General features: G+C 41.5%; 1 protein-coding gene across 1 annotated transcript in view; it reads right to left on the bottom strand.

Annotated features, from left to right (window-relative positions):
- LOC143996450 (collagen alpha-4(VI) chain-like) overlaps positions 1 to 20,115 on the bottom strand; it is a 281,198-nt gene that overhangs the window by 45,289 nt on the left and 215,794 nt on the right. The window contains exons 38-40 of the mRNA XM_077491500.1: positions 18,911 to 19,582; positions 10,004 to 10,085; positions 2,284 to 2,447 (exon numbers count right to left, since the gene is read on the bottom strand). Coding sequence (XP_077347626.1) covers positions 2,284 to 2,447; positions 10,004 to 10,085; positions 18,911 to 19,582 — 918 coding nt within the window. The remainder of the gene's footprint in view (positions 1 to 2,283; positions 2,448 to 10,003; positions 10,086 to 18,910; positions 19,583 to 20,115) is intronic.

Here is a 20,115-nt window from a genome sequence, read left to right as displayed (position 1 = left end):
TGTAGCTTTTAAGGATCTTCTGGTGGACCTTACTGTGTCAAGCAGCTCCTATTTAAGTGATGCCTTGATTGTGAACAGGTGTGGCAATAATCAGGCCTGGGTGTGGCTAGAGAAATTGAACTCAGGTGTGGACAACCACAGTTATAGTATGTTTTAACAAGGGGGGCAATCACTTTTTCACACAGGGCCATGATGGCTTGGATTTTTTTTCACCTTTAATAATAAACACCTTCATTTACAAATTGCATTTTGTGTTTACTTGTGTTGTCCTTGACTATTGTTTAAATTGGTTTGATGTTCCGAAACACTTAAGTGTGACAAACATGCAAAGGAACAGGAAATGAGGAAGGGGGCAAACACTTTTTCACACCACTGTAACAACAAAAATGATACATGACTCTCGGCAAATAGCTTTGGGTGTCTACTTTCCAAAATGGGGTATTTTGTGGGGGTTTATGCTATCTGGGCATTTAATGGCCTCCGAAACTGTGATAGGCAGGGAGACGTGAAATCAAACATTTCTGCCCTTAGAAAGCCTGAAGGCGGTGATTGGTTTTCGGGGTCCTGTACGTGGTTAGACTGCCAAAAAGTCTCATACATGTGGTATCCCCATACTCAGGAGAAGCAGCAGAATGTATTTTGGGGTGTAATTCCACATATAACCATGGCATGTTTGAACAATATATCATTTAATGACAACTTTGTACAAAATAAAAAAAATGTTTACATTTTCCGCAACTTGTGGCAAAATATAAAATATTCCATGGACTCAACATGCCTATCATCAGATAGCTTGGGGTGTCTAATTTTCAAAATGGGGTAATTTAGGGGTGTTTTGTGCTATTTTGACATTTCATGGCCCCGAAACTGTGATAGGTAGTAAGGAAGTGAAATCACCATTTTACGGCCTTAGAAAGCCTGAAGGTGGTGATTGGTTTTTCGGGGTCCTGTACACGGATAGGCTCCCAAAAAGTCTCACACATGTGGTATCTCCATACTCAGAAGTAGCAGAATGTATTTTGGGGAGTAATTTCACATATGCCCATGGAATGTTTGAACAATGTATAACTTAGTGACAACTTTGTGCAAAAAAAAATATATATATTTTCCTGCAACTTGTGGCAAAATATAAAATATTCCATGGACTCAACATGCCTATCATCAAATAGCTTGAGGTGTCTAATTTTCAAAATCGGGTCATTTAGAGGGTTTTGTGCTGTCTTGGCATTTTATGGCCTTCGCAAGCTGTCATAGGTAGTGACGAGTGAAATCAAAAATTTACGCCCTTAGAAATTACGCCCTTAGAAATTACGCCCTTAAAAACGTTTTCGGGGTCCTGTACGCGGCTAGGCTTCCAAAAAGTCTCACACATGAGGTATCCTCATACTCAAAAGAAGCAGCAGAATGTATTTTGGGGTGTCATTTCACATATAATCATGGCACGTGTGAGCAATATATAATTTAGTGACAACTTTGTGTAATTTTTTTGTCATTTTTCAATCACTTGTGACAAAAAATAAAATATTCAATGGGCTCAACGTGCCTCTCAGCAATTTCTGTGGGATTTCTTCTTTCCAAAATGGGGTCATTTGGGGAGGTATGTACGGCCCTGCTATTTTAGCACCTCAAAAATTGAGATAGGCAGTCATAACTAAAAGCTGCGTAAATTCCAGAAAATGTACCCTAGTTTGTAGAAGCTATAACTTTTGTGCAAACCAATAAATACAGGCTTATTGACATTTTTTTTTTACCAAAGACATGTGGCTGAATGCATTTTGGCCTAAATGTATGACTAAAATTGAGTTTATTGGATTTTTTTATAACAAAAAGTAGAAAATATATTTTTCCGTTTATATCTCAAAAATTAAAAAGGCAATCAAATACCATCAAAAGAAAGCTCTATTTTTGGGGAGAAAAGAGGCAAATTTTGTTTGGGTACAGCATTGCATGAACCACAATTATCATTTAAAGCAGCGCAGTGCCAAATTGTAAAAAGGGGTCTGGTCATTGAGCAGCCAAATACTCCAGGGCTGAGGTGGTTAATTGTATATGGGTACATAGGGAAGCTGGAATTAAAAAAACATGTGAACTTAGCCTAGTGGATTTAAATAAGCCGCAAAACTATTTCTCGAAATGCAGCTGTTTATTACTTAGACAACTGGTCTGCAGATGTCTTTTTTTTTTCTCTCTTGAAATATTCACTTGGGATATGTTAGATGAGGATGAAATTCACCAGAAATTTATTTTTGAGACATATTTGTGTATGTGCATGCTAATACATACCAGTGATTTTGACCCCTGTCTCAGTCGATAGATTCACAGTCTGTGTAGTTTCTGGAACAATATCACTCTCTGTTTCTTCCTCATAATAGTATTCTTCCACTTCTCTTTCTGCATACTCTCCCGCTTGTTCTGTGGGTTCGACTTGGACTTCAGTGTAGTAAACACTAAAGGGATATCCCATTCAATGATTATTACATTGATGATCATATTTATTGTCATTACCATTAACACATAAACTAATAAGTGGTACTAAGCAATCAAATAATATAAAATACTGCTTTTATGAATGATTATTAATCACTTGAACCTGTTAAACTCTATTTTAGCAAAATAAAAAATATATTCAGTTTTACTAATGTTTAGTTAACACAATTGTAAATGTGCTGATTTCTTAAAACTATAACAATGAAATATGAATCCATTGCCAATAGCGAACCAAAATATTGCTTTCAAACTTATTAAATTTGCAGTATTGCATGTTTGTAGATGTGACACCATCCTTCGTTAACAAAGGCTTAACCAATAGGACTCCTATGGGTTGATTTACGAAAAGGCAAATTCACTTGCACTGGAAGTGCACTTGGAAGTGCAGTCGCTTTATATCTGAGGGGAAGATCTGAAATGAGGGGAAACTGCTCATTTTATCATCAAATCATGTACAAGCAAAAATGCTGTTTATTTTCCTTGCATGTCCCCCTCAGATCTACAGTGCAGCGTAAATTGGATTTACCTTTAGTAAATAAACCCCTTTATGTTTTTTCCACACACACACACAGATTGTATCTCACAAAAGCGAGGACACCCCTCACATTTTTGTGAATACTTTATTATATCTTATAATGTGACAAAACTGAAGAAATTACACTTTGCTACAATGTAAAGTAGTGAGTGTACAATTTGTATAAAAGTTAAAATTTGTTGTCCCCTTAAAATAACTCAACACACAGCCATTAATGCGTAAGCCGCTGGCAACAAAAGTGAGTACACCCCTAAGTGAAAATGTCCAAATTTGGGCCCAATTAGCCATTTTGCCTCCCCGGTGTCATGTGACTTGTTATTGTTACAAGGTCTCAGGTGTGAATGGGGAGCAGGTGTGTTAAATTTGGTGTTATTGCTCTCAGTCTCTCATACTGGTCACTGAAAGTTCAACATGGCAACTCATTGGTAAAGAACTCTCTGAGTATCTGAAAAAAAGAATTGTTGCTCTACATAAAGATGGCCTAGGCTATAAGAAGATTGCCAAGACCCTGACACTGAGCTGCAGCACAGTGGCCAAGACCATACAGTGGTTTAACAGGACAGGTTCCACTCAGAACAGGCCTCGCCATAGTCGACCAAAGAAGTTGAGTGCATGTGCTCAGCATCATATCCAGAGGTTGTCTTTGGGAAAATATACGTATGAGTGCTGCCAGCATTGCTGCAGAGGTTTAAGTGGGGTTGGGAGTTCAGCCTTTCAGCCCTCAGACCATACGGCGCATATGTATGCACACATTTGAAAACACGTAAGCTGCAGGCCACGTCAAGGCACCCTGGTATCTGTAATTCCTATCACTGACTGGAGAGTGACTCCACAGTGGAAGCACATGCATTCTAATGAGTAGATGGAGGGCAGATGGACTGAAGGGAGCCTACCCCTTCAGGTGTCAGTGTGCAGCCTGAACAATATAATATTGTTGCAAAAAAGGGGTCCACTACCCCCTACCTATGACTGGCCATTACGATAAGCAGCACATAGATATAAACAAGGCCAAGGATAAATCCAAGGAAAAATTACAAGCTTACTTACCGATCAGCCCACGGACAACTGAATCAACCTGTCTAACAGTATGCATTAAAAACCTTTGAAGCCCTTGTTTACTGGGTGCTAAGTGTGCACCTGTACATTTAAGAAGGGGTGGGCTCCCTTCAGCCCATCTGCTCTCCACCTAATAATCATAATGCATGTGCTTACACTGTGGATTCACCCATCAGTCAGTGATAGGAACTACAGATACCAGTGTGCCTTGAAATGGCCTGTAGCTTACGCATGTATTTGCAAATGTGTGCAGACTAAACCCCTGTTTTTAATGCATACTGTTAGACAGGTTGATTTGGATGTCCGCGGGCTGGTCGGTAAGTAAGCTTGGAATTTTTCCTTGGATTTATCCTTGACCTTGTTTATATATGTTTAACGGTAATTCTCTGTTTTCTTCTTTCCTCTTTTTTTTTCGTTCAATGTTACTTCGAATTAGGGGCTAGTTTTTCGATTCACATGGACTTTGTATTCCCCAGGAAATGATCCTAGTCCAGGAAAGACATCCTTGTACTTACTAAGAATATCAGAACTATTAGCACCAGAAGACTGTGAATTTAAAATATTTTGCACACAATGCCAACTGCATTTGTTTTAAGTCCAGACAAGCCTGGAGACCCATCACTGCATTGGTCAGGGTGTTTACAAAACAAAACTTCAACTATTCCTTATTGGCATGTGTGCGACTTCCCACATTTCTACCATATCTACCACATTTATTTTTGGATGTTTTGTCTGCATCTAATTGTGCCTATCTGTGAGGCCAATGAACTGTGGATATCTTGCACTTTGTTTGATTCAGCCAAGAGTAGTATTGTGCCTGAGCTACTTTATTGATTACTGCAATATCAAACGCTTTGCAGCAACTTAGAGTTTTGCTTGTACTTTGCAGGAATTTGTTCCAAACACAGTTCTGGCACAAATCTGTGCCAGAACCGTGTACAAATTCTACTCCAGAAAAATGTACAATATCTAAGTTATTGTAAATGCCTCTGCTTTTCTCTTCAACTTGTAATAGCAAACATCACATTTATTGCCATTTTTGTAGTGCAGCACACCAACAACAACACGTAGTAGTGCCTTAGCGGTAGTTTCAGCCACATTCTTAACTGCAGACATCAAGATTATCAACAAACCCTGTTGTGGTGTCACCTAGCACATGTTGATCTCATCTTCTAAAAAGTTGTTTGCTATTATGGGTTGGTGTGAAAGGCAGAAATTATTAAGCCACATAGAGCACAAGCTTTGCAAAGCTTAATATAAAAGATACCATAATAATGTTCACAACAGTAGGTTTGTTTCACCACTGTTTTCCCTGATCAATCCTGGAGAGAATCCTGTCTGTGTAATCCATATTACCCAGTCAGATCCTATCTTTCATCATTTTAGAGCTTGTGTCTAGGGATGAGCCGAACACCCCCCTGTTCGGTTCGCACCAGAACCTGCGAACAGACCTAAACTTCGTGTGAACTTTAGAACCCTATTAAAGTCTATGGGACTCCAACGTTCACAATCTAAAGTGCTCATTTTAAAGGGTAATATGCAAGTTACTGTCCTAAAAAGTGTTTGGGGACCTGGGTCCTGCCCGAGGGGACATGGATCAATGCAAAAAAAAGTTTTAAAAACAGACGTTTTTTAAGGAGCAGTGATTTTAATAATGATTAAAGTGAAACAATAAAAGTGTAATATTCCTTTAAATTTCGTAGCTGGGGGGTATCTACAGTATGCCTGTGAAGGGGCGCATGTTTCCCGTGCTTAGAACTGTCCCTGCACAAAGTGTCATTTGTGCAGGAAAAAAAGTCTTTTAAAATCACTTGCGGCTATATTGTCGGGTCCCGTAATACAGAGAACACTCAATGAGTGTTCTCTGTATTAGCTGACAATTCATTCATTCATTGATTATTGATTTTAAAAAAAAAAGCGTGGGGGTTTCCCTAAATTCAATTACCAGGCCCTTCAGGTCTGACATGGATATTAAGGGGAACCCCGTGTCAAATTAAAAAAAAAATTGATGTGGGGGTCCCCCTAAATATCCATACCAGACCCTTCAGGTCTGATATGGATATTAAGGGGAACCCTGCATCAAATTTTAAAAAAAAATTGACGTGGGGATCCCCTTAAAAATCCATACCAGACCCTTTATCCGAGCATGCAACCTGGCAGGCCGCAGGAAAAGAGGGGGGGACGAGAGAGCGGCCCCCCTCCCTCCTGAACCATACCAGGCCACATACCCTAAATATTGGGAGGATGCTTTGGGGGTCTGTGACCCCTCAAAGCACCTTGTCCTCATGTTGATGAGGACAAGGGCCTCATCCTCACAACCCTGGCCGGTGGTTGTGAGGGTCTGCGGGCGGGGGGCTTATCAGAATATGGAAGCCCCCTTTAACAAGGGGACCCCAAGATCCTGCCCCCCCTGTTTGAAATTGTAAGGGGGTACAAAAGTACCCCTACCATTTCACAAAGAAAGTGTAAAAATGGTTAAATAAGACAAACACACTTTTGAAAAATTCCTTTATTAAAAATAAAAAAATTAAAAAAAGATTCCAGCGGTGCTAATCCACTCTTGCTATCCAAGGTGGCCCGCGATCCTAATATAAGAAACGTCAGCGCTGGGATCTCCGCAGTGTCTCCGCACTGGAGAAAGAAGATGGATGTATGGACAGCGCTGGACTGAGAGATCCCCCGTCGCTGGATATGATCATTCATCGCTGGACCCCGGAGATTCGTCGCTGGATAGCAAGAGTGGATTAGCACCGCTGGAATCTTTTTATTTTTTTTATTTTTAATAAAGGAATTTTTCAAAAGTGTGTTTGTCTTATTTAACCATTTTTACACTTTCTTTGTGAAATGGTAGGGGTACTTTTGTACCCCCTTACCATTTCAAACAGGGGGGGGGCGAGATCTGGGGGTCCCCTTGTTAAAGGGGGCTTCCAGATTCTGATAAGCCCCCCGCCCGCAGACCCTCACAATCACCGGCCAGGGTTGTGAGGATGAGGCCCTTGTCCTCATCAACATGGGGACAAGGTGTTTTGAGGGGTCACAGACCCCCAAAGCATCCTCCCAATGTTGAGGGTATGTGGCCTGGTACGGTTCAGGAGGGAGGGGGGGCGCTCTCTCGTCCCCCCCTCTTTTCCTGCAGCCTGCCAGGTTGCGTGCTCGGATAAAGGCTCTGGTATGGATTTTTAGGGGGACCCCACATCAAATTTTTTTTTTAATTTGATGCGGGGTTCCCCTTAATATCCATATCAGACCTGAAGGGTCTGGTATGGATATTTAGGGGGACCCCCACGTCAATTTTTTTTTTAATTTGACACGGGGTTCCCCTTAATATCCATGTCAGACCTGAAGGGCCTGGTAATTGAATTTAGGGGAACCCCCACGCTTTTTTTTTAAATTTTTTATCAATGAATGAATGAATTGTCGGCTAATACAGAGAACACTCATTGAGTGTTCTCTGTATTACGGGGAGCCGACAATTTAGCCGCAAGTGATTTTAAAAGACTTTTAAAAAAAATGACACTTTGACACTTTAAAATGACACTTTGTGCAGGGACAGTTCTAAGCACGGGAAACATGCGCCCCTTCACAGGCATACTATAGATACCCCCCAGCTATGAAATTTAAAGGAATATTACACTTTTATTGTTTCACTTTAATCATTATTAAAATCACTGCTCCTGAAAAAACTGCCGTTTTTAAAACTTTTTTTTGCATTGATCCATGTCCCCTCGGGCAGGACCCAGGTCCCCAAACACTTTTTAGGACAGTAACTTGCATATTACCCTTTAAAATGAGCACTTTAGATTTCTCCCATAGACTTGTATAGGGTGTTCCGGCTTTTCGAATTTGCTGCGAACAGCCCAAATTGTTCACTGTTCGCTGAACAGGCGAACAGGCAATGTTCGAGTCGAACATGAGTTCGACTCGAACTCGAAGCTCACCCCTTCTTGTGTCCATGGCAAAATGCACTTTCTCCTTGTGTAGGGTGACTGGTCTTTTATCTGCCCCCTTTAGTTTTGTACATGCAGCCTGTAGTGGGTGGACCTGATGGGCCCCTCTGAAAAGGCAATATCTGGGTTGGTAAAGGCATTTTAAAACTGTTTTTATTTTTCAAGGTTATTATGGAATATATTTAAATTACAATTTTTTTCCCCACAGTTCAGCTTCAAATAAAAATGTGTTCCTAAGTTTAAGGTCCATTTTCATATTTTTTGGGGGAATTTACAATTTTGTCCCCATGTATTTTTTGGAGTTTAAAGAAATGATAAGTACTAATATACACTATAAATGGCCAGAAGCATTGTTTGAAGTTGCTCGGGTTATAATATTTAAAAGGGATCAAAGTTAAGTAACTTAAATTATACAAACAAGAACCTATTTGCTTTCCAAACAGGTTATAGCCAATATCATAGATTGCTCCTGGCTGTTCAACCCCTAACAGATTATGTTACATAAATGTTCAAATATAGACTTATATATCAAATGATCGGAAAATGCTTAGTTATCCACTTGACCTCCGGCAGATTTACCCTCCTTCATGACCAGGCCATTTTTTGCGATATGGCAATGCATCACTTTAACGTACAAATGCACAGTCAGGCATGCTGTACATAAGTGAAATAAATGTATGCTCTTTTTTTCCCCACAAATAGAGGTTTTTTTTTGGTTGTATTTGATCACCACTGCAGTTTTTTTTTTTGCTTTATAAACAATAAAAGCAGACAATTGTGAAAAATGAACAATATTTTTTTACTTTCTGCTATAAAACATACGCAATAAAAAATTTTTAAAAATCTAATTTCTTCATAAATTTAAGCCAATATGTATTCTGCTACATATTTTTGGTTGAAAGAAAAAATCCCAATAAGCCTATATTGATTGGCTTGCGCAAAGTTATAGCATCTACAAAATATTATATATATATACTGGAATTTTTATTTATTTTTATAATAGTAATGGCAGCGATCAGCGACTTATAGAGGGGCTCTGATATTGCAGCGAACAATATGACACTGACACTTTTTGGGAACCAGTAATACTAATACAGTGATCAGTGCTAAAAGTATGCACTGTACTAATGACACTGGCTGGGAAAGGGTTAAACATCTTGGGCGATCAAAGGGTTAAATGTGTGCCTAGCCAGTGTTTCTGTGTACTATATGTGCTGCTTTTACTAAGGAAAATAATGGATTGTCTTTCCCTTTCCAGGGAAAAAAAATATATTACTTCCCTGCTGACAGGACAGAGCTCAGCCTTGTTTACAAAGGTAGAGCTCTGTGTCTTCCAGACGATCGGTGGTTGCCAGCGGTCATGCATTAGCTGGCACCCCATGATTGGCATCTGCTGTGTTTAATCACAGCACAGCTGGGTCGCTGGTGGCATGCGCCCCCTGCCTGGAAGTGCCAGGTCACATACCTAGTACGTGATCTGGTGCAGCAGAGCTATCTTGCAGGTGTATATCTAAGTGATACGGTTGGTAAGCAGTCATATAATCAAGAACACAGAAAATTTTCCTGTAAAAAAAACACTTCCAATCTTCAAACCTCCAGCTGTGTGTGCTAAATGCAAGTTGTAGACCCATCATGTAGATGCAGTAAGAAAAGTTTTCTTGTGTTTCACAAACCCTTAGAAATATCACATTGGTATTTATAATCACTATGCCAAATTCATATTCAAATCTATTTGAAGACATTTTTATTCTGATACTTAATTTTAAAGCAGATAATCACTTTACCAACTCATACATATTTTGCTATACCATAGAAAGTGTGGTTCAGGAGTACAGTGCACATACTAATATATTGCTCTGTACTTATATCACAAAGCCCCACATGGCTTAAAACAAAGATTTCTTTTCACTTATCCTCATCTATTATGGTCTAATCTGAAACCAAATATATCATAAGGGTATATAGCATCACAGCTTACTTTTCTGCAAGAGAGATCAATGAATCTCCGCGTCCTTCACATTCTGCTTGAAAAGCTGATCCTGGATAAGAGTTAATTTCATCTGAAGAAAAAAAATATTAAGTCAGCGATTTAAATGGCAAATAGATAGAAAGTCAAGTTGCTATCGAATAACTAAAAAAAAAACATGCAGATTGCATTTTAAGTGTCAGTAAACCACATAATACAGCAAGCGCCAGGGCATACCACTGCTTATCTGTTATCAGTGCTGACAGCAAAGTGTGCAGCAGCTCAACCTCCTTAGGTTCAAATTCATATTTAAAAGAGTGAAGAATTCCAGCACTTTTGTCTGAATAAAAGAGCCATCATTCAGTGGCGTAGCGTGGGGGTGCCATGGCCCTGGGCGCGACATTTAGGGAGGCTCAATTTCATGCCAGTAGTGTCACTACTGGCTGCCTCCATCTAATTAGAATTTCCTGTGTCCCCCACACTCTGGCTGCCATGTTTAGTGTCCGGCGCCCTGTGATTGGGCGTATGGAGGTCATGTGCGGCGTGGGACTGGCCTGTCCGCGATCGCGGTAGCTCCTGAAGTCCCGCCTCTGCACATGACTCCCATACACCCAATCACAGTGCGCCAGGAAACACTGAACATGACGGCCAGAGCACAGGGGAGACAAGCACTGAAAAGTGTGAGCCGCCAGGGCCGCTGTCTTCTCCTCCTCCTCCTCCTATGCTCCGGTGTCCGGACCTATGCAGAACATGAAGAAGAAGGTGAGGAATGGATGGACACGGGCTGGGTGGGGGGGGGGGGGGGGGGAGAGGGACACCGTATATGTAGTGTTAGTATAAGAAGACTTTAGGCAGGACAGTATAGTGGTCAGTGCAGTGTAGTATACTGTGTAGTATAGTCAGTATAGTGGTCAGTGTAGTGTAGTGTACTGTGTAGTATAGTCAGTATAGTGGTCAGTGTAGTGTAGTGTACTGTGTAGTATAGTCAGTATAGTGGTCAGTGTAGTGTAGTGGACAGTATAGAGGACGGTATAGTGGTCAGTGTAGTATAGTGGTCAGTGTACTGGTCAGTGTAGTGGTCAGTGTAGTGGTGTGGACAGTATAATGGACAGTGTAGTGGTGTGGTCAGTGTAGTGGTCAGTATAGTGTAGTGGTCAGTATTGTGGTGTGGACAGTATAGTGGTCAGTGTAGTGGTGTGGACAGTGTAGTGGTGTGGCCAGTATAGTGGTGTGGACAGTATATTGGTCAGCATAGTAGTCAGTGTAGTGGTGTGGACAGTGTAGTGGTCAGTGTAGTGGTGTGGACAGTGTAGTGGACAGTATAGTGGTCAGTGTAGTGGACAGTATAGTATAGTGAACAGTATAGTATAGTGGTTAGTGTATTGGATAGTGTAGTGGACAGTGTAGCAGTCAGTTAAGTATAGTGGTCAGTGTAGTGTAGTGGTCAGTATAGTGTAGTGGACAGTGTATTGGTCAGTGTAGTGGACAGTGTAGTGGTCAGTTAAGTATAGTGGTCAGTGTAGTATAGTGTAGTGGTCAGTGTAGTATAGTGTAGTGGTGTGGACAGTATAGGGTCAGTGTAGTATAGCGGTCAGTGTAGTGGACAGTGTAGTGTAGTGGACAGTATAGTATAGTGGTCAGTGTAGTTCTCAGTGTAGTGTAGTGCACAGTATAGTGGTCAGTATAGTGGGCAGTGTAGTGGTGTGGACAGTATAGTGGTCAGTGTAGTGTAGCGGTCAGTGTAGTGGACAGTGTAGTGTAGTGGACAGTATAGTATAGTGGTCAGTGTAGTGGACCGTGTAGTCTAGTGGACAGTGTAGTGTACAGTATAGTATAGTGGTCAGTGTAGTGGTCAGTGTAGTGGACAGTGTAGTGGACAGTATAGTGGTCACTGTAGTGGTCGGTGTAGTGGTGTGGACAGTATAGTGGTCAGTGTAGTATATTGGTCAGTGTAGTGGACAGTGTAGTGTAGTGGACAGTATAGTATAGTGGTCAGTGTAGTTCTCAGTGTAGTGTAGTGCACAGTATAGTGGACAGTATAGTGGTCAGTGTAGTGGTGTGGACAGTATAGTGGTCAGTGTAGTGTAGCGGTCAGTGTAGTGGACAGTGTAATGTAGTGGACAGTATAGTATAGTGGTCAGTGTAGTGGACAGTGTAGTGGACAGTATAGTATAGTGGACAGTGTAGTTAACAGTATAGTGGTCAGTGTAGTGGTAAGTGCAGTGGTCGGTGTAGTGGTGTGGACAGTATAGTAGTCAGTGTAGTATAGCGGTCAGTGTAGTGGACAGTGTAGTGTAGTGGACAGTATAGTATAGTGGTCAGTGTAGTTCTCAGTGTAGTGTAGTGGACAGTATAGTGGTCAGTGTAGTGGTCAGTGTAGTGGTGTGGACAGTATAGTGGTCAGTGTAGTGTAGCGGTCAGTGTAGTGGTCAGTGTAGTTCTCAGTGTAGTATAGTGGACAGTATAGTGGTCAGTATAGTGGTCAGTGTAGTGTAGCGGTCAGTGTAGTGGACAGTGTAGTGTAGTGGACAGTATAGTATAGTGGTCAGTGTAGTGGACCGTGTAGTGTAGTGGACAGTGTAGTGTACAGTATAGTATAGTGGACAGTGTATTTCTCAGTGTAGTGTAGTGCACAGTATAGTGTAGTGGTCAGTGTAGTGTAGTGGACAGTTTAGTGGTCAGTGTAGTGGACAGTATGGTATAGTAGTCAGTATAGTGTGTAATGGTCAGTAAAGGAATCGGGTAGGTCAGTACTATTGTTTTTGAAGGGACTCGGGGAGTGGTAAAAGTCCACAGGTTAGGGGGCGCAAATTACTTCTCTTGCCCCAAGTGCTGACAACCCACACTACGCCACTGCCATCATTAATTCATTCTCAGTTGCAACATCGACATATGTCTGTGCTTATTCTTTTCAGGCTATATAAGTGTGCTGCTAGATTAATCTATAAGCTTTCTATTAGATTATTATGGTTACTATCTTGCATGGAACCAAAGCCAGGAACGGAATTCCTGCTTAACACTAGGGATGAGCCGATGTTCGTGTCGAAAGTAATTTCGACTTGAACATCGGGTGTTCGCCTGTTCGTTGAACAGCGAACAATACGTGGTGTTCCCGGAAAATTTGAATGCTGCCGGAACACCATTAAAGTGTATGGGACGCTAACATGAAAAATCAAAAGTGCTCATTTTAATGGCTTATATGCAAGTGATTGTCATAAAAAGTGTTCAGGGATCTGGGTCCTGCCCCAGGGGACATGTATCAATGCAAATTTTTTTTTTAAAACTGACGTTTTTTTGGGAGCAGTCATTTTTTTAATGCTTAACCACTTAAGGACCGCCGTATTGCCATTATACGTCATCAGAATGGCACAGGCATGCACAATCACGTAGATCTACGTGCCTGCCTTCCAGCGGGTGGGGGGTCCGATCGGACCCCCTCCCGCTGGGTACGGCGGTCCGTTTCCCTCCAGCAGCGATCCGTGATGAGGGGATGGCCGTTGGTTTTCGGCCACCCCCTCTGGATCGCTCCTGGCCAATGACGAACTTCCTCCCACTGTGTATTGTTTACACAGGAAGGAGGAAGTGATGTCATTCTCCTCGGGGCGGTCTTTTTGACCGGACTACGAGGAGAAGACTAATAGTAAGTGTGCACCAACACTACACTGACATGTAGGTACACACAGGTACACAAACCCCCCCCCGATCCCCCCCCGATCCCCCGCCCCCCCCCCTCCCCCCCCCCCCCCCCCCCCCAGTCACAGTGTCACTGATTGCATTGATCATTTCTTTACTGATCAGTGCATTCAGTGCCAGTTGTAAAAGTAAAAACTGTCAGGGCAGTTAGTGTTAGGTCCAGGGTAGCCCCCTATCACCCCCCAATAAAGATTTAACGCCCTGATTGCCCCTAGAGTTAACCCTTTCACCCCCTTTTGCCAGTGTCACTAAGCGATCATTTTTCTGATCGCTGCAGTAGTGTCGCTACTGTTGCTAGGTAGCTAGTTATTTTTTTAGGTTCACCGCCAGGTTTTTATATCGCTAGGTACCCCGATATACTACCCAATAATGGTTTTAACATCCTGATTGCCCCTAGTTAACCCTTTCACCCCCTTTTGCCAGTGTCACTAAGCGATAATTTTTCTGATCGCTGCATCAGTGTCGCTACTGTCGCTAGGTAGCTAGTTATTTTTTTAGGTTCACCGCCAGGTTTTTATAGCGCTAGGTACCCCGATATACTACCCAATAATGGTTTTAACCCCCTGATTGCCCCTAGTTAACCCTTTCACCAGCGATCACAGTATAAGTGTCACTGGTGACGCTGGTTAGCCAGTTAGTTATTTAGGTTCCCCGTCAGGTTTTTATATAGCGCCAGGGACCCCCATATACTACCTAATAAAAATTTTAACCCCCTGATTGCCCCTAGTTAACCCTTTCACCACTGATCACCGTATAAGTGTTACGGGTGACTCTGGTTAGTTTGCTTTTTATAGCATCAGGGCACCCACCATTTATTACCCAATAAAGGTTTAACCCCCTGATCACCCGGCGGGTGATATCAATTAGGTTTTAGGGTCAGGGTCTGCGTCGCCCCAGGCAGCGCTAGGTTAGTGCCAGTACCGCTAACACCCACGCGCAAAGCATAACCTCCCGTAGTGGTATAGAATCTGAACAGATCAATATCTGATCTGATCAGATCTATACTAGCGTCCCCAGCAGTTCAGGGTTCCAAAAAAACGCATTGTTAGCGGGATCAGCCCAGATACCTGCTAGCACCTGCGTTTTGCCCCTCTGCCCAGCCCACCCAAGTGCAGTATCGATCGATCACTGTCACTTACAAAACACTAAACACATAACTGCAGCGATCGCAGAGTCAGGCCTGATCCCTGCGATCGCTAACAGTTTTTTTGGTAGCATTTTATATTTAAATCCGGAAGGCAGTGCTTGGTTTTCGTAGTCCCGTACGTGGCTAGGCTCCCAAAAAGTCCCCCACATGTGGTATCCCCGTACTCGGGAGAAGCAGCAGAATTTGTGTAATTTGACTTCTGCCCATAGCATGTGTGAGCAATATATCATTTAGTGTCAACTTTGTGCAAAAAAAAAAAGTTTGTAATATTCCCGCAACTTTTGGCAAAATATAAAATATTCCATGGACTCAACATGCCTCTCAGTAAATAGCTTGGGGTGTCTTCTTTCCAAAATGGGGTCATTTTGGGGGGTTTTGTGCTATTTTGGCATTTTATGGCCTTCGAAACTGTGATAGGTAGTGAGGAGTTAAATCAAAAATTTGCACCCTTAGAAATCCTGAAGGTGGTGATTGGTTTTCGGGGTGCCGTGTGCGACTAGACTCACAAATAGTCCCACACATGTGGTATCCCCATACTCGGGAGAAGTAGCGGAATATATTTTGGGGTGCAATTCCACATATAACCATGGCATGTGTGAGCAATATATCATTTAGTGACAACTTTTTTTTTTTTGTCATTATTCAATCCCTTAGGACAAAAAAAATAAATATTCAATGGGCTCAACATACCCATCAGCAATTTCCTTGGGGTGTCTACTTTCCAAAATGGGGTCATTTGGGGGGGGGGGGTTTGTACTGCCCTGCCATTTTAGCACCTCAAGAAATGAGATAGGCAGTCATAAATTAAAAGCTGTGTAAATTCCAGAAAATGTACTCTAGTTTGTAGACGCTATAACTTTTGCGCAAACCAAAAAATATACGCTTATTGACATTTTTTTTACTAAAGACATGTGGCTGAATAAATTTTGCCCTCAATGTATGACTAAAATGTAGTTTATTCGATTTTTCTTATAACAAAAAGAAGAAAATATCTTTTTTTTTCAAAATTTTTCGCTCTTTTTCCATTTATATCGCAAAAAAAAAAAACGCAGAGGCAATCAAATACCATCAAAAGAAAGCTCTATTTGTGGGAAGAAAAGGACGCAAATTTCGTTTGGGTGCAATATTGCATGACCGCGCAATTACCAGTTAAAGCAGCGCAGTGCGAAATTGGAAAAAGACCTCTGGTCCTTAAGGTGTTTATTGGTCCGGAGCTGAAGTGGTTAAAGTAAAACAATAAAAATGAAATATTCCTTTATGGCGCAACCATTCTGCCTCCATAGGAGGTTCCCGCCGACTGTCGATCCTTCTCTGTGACAGTTCTTATATTGCTGAGGGTGGGGCCACCCAGTGACATAAATGGGTGACCCTGCCCCCTCTGATACCACGGGTGCTTTCCTGTGGTTTCCCCGTGGCATCAGAGGGATGCGGGGTCACCTGTTTATGTCACCATGTGGCCCCGCCCTCAGCTATATGAGAACTGTCACAGAGAAGAATTGTCAGTCAGCGGGAGCCTCCCATGGAGGCGGAATGGTTGCGGCTTTTTTTTCTTTTTCGGCCCATCGGGCAGCAAGAATTTACATTGTGGGACATTTTTTATTTTTTTTATTTTTTAATAAAGGACTTGTCTTTTTTATAATGTTTTACACTTTTTTTGTGAAATGGTAGGGGTACACTGTACCCCATTACCAATTCCCATAAGGGGGAGGCCAGGATCTGGGGGTCCCTTTGTTAAAGGTGGCTTCCAGATTCCGATAAGCCCCCCACCCGCATACCCCCACAGCCACCGGGCAAGGGTTGTGGGGATGAGGGCCTTGTCCCCCTCTCTTGTCCCCCTCTTTTCCTTTGGCCTGCCAGCTAGTGTGCTCGGATAAGGGTCTGGTATGGATTTTTGGGGGGAACCCCTATGCCATTTGTTTTTATTTTGGTTCAGGGTTCTGCTTAAAATATATACCAGATCTGAAGGGTCTGGTATGGATTTTGGAGGGACCCCTACGCCATTTAAAAAAAAAAAATTTGGTGCAGGGTTCCCCTTAATTTTCATATCATATTTAATTTTGGTTCCCTTAATATCCATATCAGACCCAAAGGGCCTGGTAATGGACTGGGGGGAAGGGAACCCATGCTCTTTTTTTTCCAATGAGTTTTATCCATATTGCCAAGACCCGACAATTCGTTACAGCCGTTTTGAATGACAATTTTTCCTTTAGAAATGTCATTTTGCTGTGGTACTGTTCTAAACAGGGGAAAAATGTGCCACTTTACAGGTATACTATAGACCAGTGATGGCGAACCTTGGCACCCCAGATGTTTTGGAACTACATTTCCCATGATGCTCTTGCACTCTGCAGTGTAGTGGAGCATCATGGGAAATGTAGTTTCAAAACATCAGGAGTGCCAAGGTTCGCCAACACTGCTATAGACACACCCCAGGCACAATATTTAAATGAATATTTAATTTTTATTGTTTCACTTTAAGCATTTAAAAAATCATTGCTCCCAAAAAAAGTCAGTTTTAAAAAAAATGTTTTGCATTGATACATGTCCCCTGGGGCAGGACCTGGGTCCCCAAACACTTTTTATGACAATAACTTGCATACAAGCCTTTAAAATTAGCACTTTTGATTTTTCATGTTCGTGTCCCATAGACTTTAACGGTGGTTGTGTGTTCTTCAGAATATTTTGCCTTTTTGGTATGTTCTGGTGCAACCGAACCAGGGGGTGTTCGGCTCATCCCTACTTAATACAGAGCAATGCAATTAGCAATATGTGCTCTGAGCAATCAGCTCAGTGGTATATAAAGCCACTGGACTGCCTCCCAAATGTAAAGAAAAAAACTGTAGTTTTCAGCAGTTTGCAGTGATGTCTGCAGGTTTGGTCCCTTTGAGACAGGCACAACCTGAGAATGAGCCCCAAGACTACTATTTTCTGTAACCTGTAATCGGTTATCAGTTATGTTCACTGGTAATGTCCGGAGCAAATGAGTTAAAGATGAATAGTGTCAGACAATTAGACATTTCCTAAAGATCTGATCACAGAATTTTGAGATGAAGCACCTTAGCACTACATCCTCTGGAGGAGGATACATATAAGATGGTACTTTAATTCAAGAAGTAGTGCTGGCTTTCATGGCCTACCTTTGCATTTAAATGGGACAACAAAAGCCTCATATTCTAATGCTTGCCACTTTGTAGACTGCACAGGGGAACCACCCCTCAACAGTGAAGCCTTTTTAGCCAAGTACTCTTTCAGTTTAAAGTTAAGCTGTGCTAGGCCCACAAAGGGCAATGCAACAAGTTCATCTTAATTTAAGCCTTTCCAGCAGTAGCCTTTACTTTTGCTCCCCCGCTATTCATTTTAGCAGCTTGAAACAAAAAAAAAATCCCTGTGCAAGCTACCTTAGCCAAGTTACACATGGTGCAAGTTACCTGTAAGTACTGGGTTTTCCCAGTGCTACATGGAATGTGTGTGTGGGGGGGAGAAAAAGAAAGGTAAGTATATGCTTGGGAGGGGGGTTTAAAACAAACCCATTTCTCTGCACTGAATAGATATCCCACTCTTTCAGTGCTTGCATCATTCCCAGCCATTTACATCTGGGCTGAGATGAAAACCTACAAAGGGAAGCAGAAGAGTATCATCACTGATTAGGTTTATACTGTCTAACAAGGGAATAGGCAGCACATTAGTCACTTGTACCCATGGTCTAAGGTTGTCATTGTTCTGTCTACACCCAAATGTCTATACATTAAATTTAGCCTTTCTCAACTTTTTCAACACATAGGAACCCTTGAAAAAAATGTTCTGATCTAGGGGAACCCCTGATAAAATGACTGTATCTACAAATCATGATACATTAGTGTGATAGTCACTAGGAAGAATGCTCCTTACACTTGTGGTCATTGGGAAGAATTACACCAGGATAGGCAAACGGATCAATGGTGTCAGTGCAAACTTCTAAGAGGCAGAAATTGCTCAGTGCTCAAGTAAACCCCCAGCAACTGCTGAAGGAGCCCTATGGTTCCATGGAATCTTGGTTGAGAAGCCCTGCATTAAATGGTAAATGGTAAATTGTCACTTACTATTGAGAAGATTAAAGAATGATTGGGTGAATCTTTCAGCATATATTAGCTCAGGCCTTGCAACTGCAAGCAGATGTAGGGCATGCTGGTCATGGGGGAGGCTAGAGAGTTCATTTAGTTCACTATGGCTTACTTCCTTTCCAAAAGCTAGGACAAATAATGTGAACTTTTCACACTTGGCTTTTCTGGATATTTCTTTTAATTTTTCTCTGTCCCATAAACTTGTTTTACTTCCAAGGATTGTAAAAATGACTTTGTGCTTTCTTGCATTGGGAGTCTTTTTGAAAATATTTTCTATTGTCCACTGAAGAGAATAACCCAGTGAAGATTGGCCTTCCAGTTGTGTCACATCTTCCTCGATGTGTCTTTTCATTAGACTCCTGTCATTGTAACGAACAAGGTCAAACTCCATCTTGACAGGGCTTATATTTCGATTAGGCAGAAAGCTAGGATTGGCTTGTTGCACCAGAGCTACTCTAGCTCCAGTGCCTTGTATTCTTGGCTGAGATGATACAGCAATATGATCAAGCATTGAGCTAACAAAGTCTTTGGCATGCACAAAGACATCACTTCTGATGTTCCGAGAACTATCCAGTATAAAGACGATGTCCATATCTATTTCGGTAGGAGGTATGGGATCCAGTTCACATTCTTCATCAGGAATACATTTATCTGAAACATAATAACACAGGAACTTTAATATGTAAAAAAATCCCTAACTATTAGAGAAAAAGGAATAACATTTTCAATCCATGTATGGTTGGCTTTAGGGAGATTTTCAATCACTTCTAGGCCAGGCAATGAGAGTCTGCCAGAACAAGTAGTATAGTAAAACTCACAAGACCACTAAATAGACAGCATTTAAAATCAGATAGAGATTCTAACCTCTAACCCTTGGGCCATAATATTTTAATTGCTATGAGCAACTGTCATCATGGTAAGCATGTAATAAATCTGTATATTTGGCATGATACAAACCTTATATTATATAAGTACTTATAAAAAATGTTATATTGTAAAGTGCTGTGTAAATTGCTGGTACTATATAAATCCTGAAGAATAATAATAATAATAATAATGAATATTGTTTCTTTTTGAAGTAAGACTTCATCTGCAATAAGCAGTCTAGTTTTGGGCATCAGTTCATAGAGATGATGTTGCAGAAGTGGAAAGAGTGCAACAAAGGGCAACTAATCAGCTATTAA

The sequence above is a fragment of the Lithobates pipiens genome, unplaced genomic scaffold (assembly GCF_037356315.1).
Source record: "Lithobates pipiens isolate NorthernLeopardFrog02 unplaced genomic scaffold, aLitPip1_a1.2 Scaffold_19, whole genome shotgun sequence".
NCBI classification, from domain to species: Eukaryota; Metazoa; Chordata; class Amphibia; order Anura; family Ranidae; genus Lithobates; species Lithobates pipiens.
This window is presented reverse-complemented; position numbering and strand designations above follow the sequence as displayed.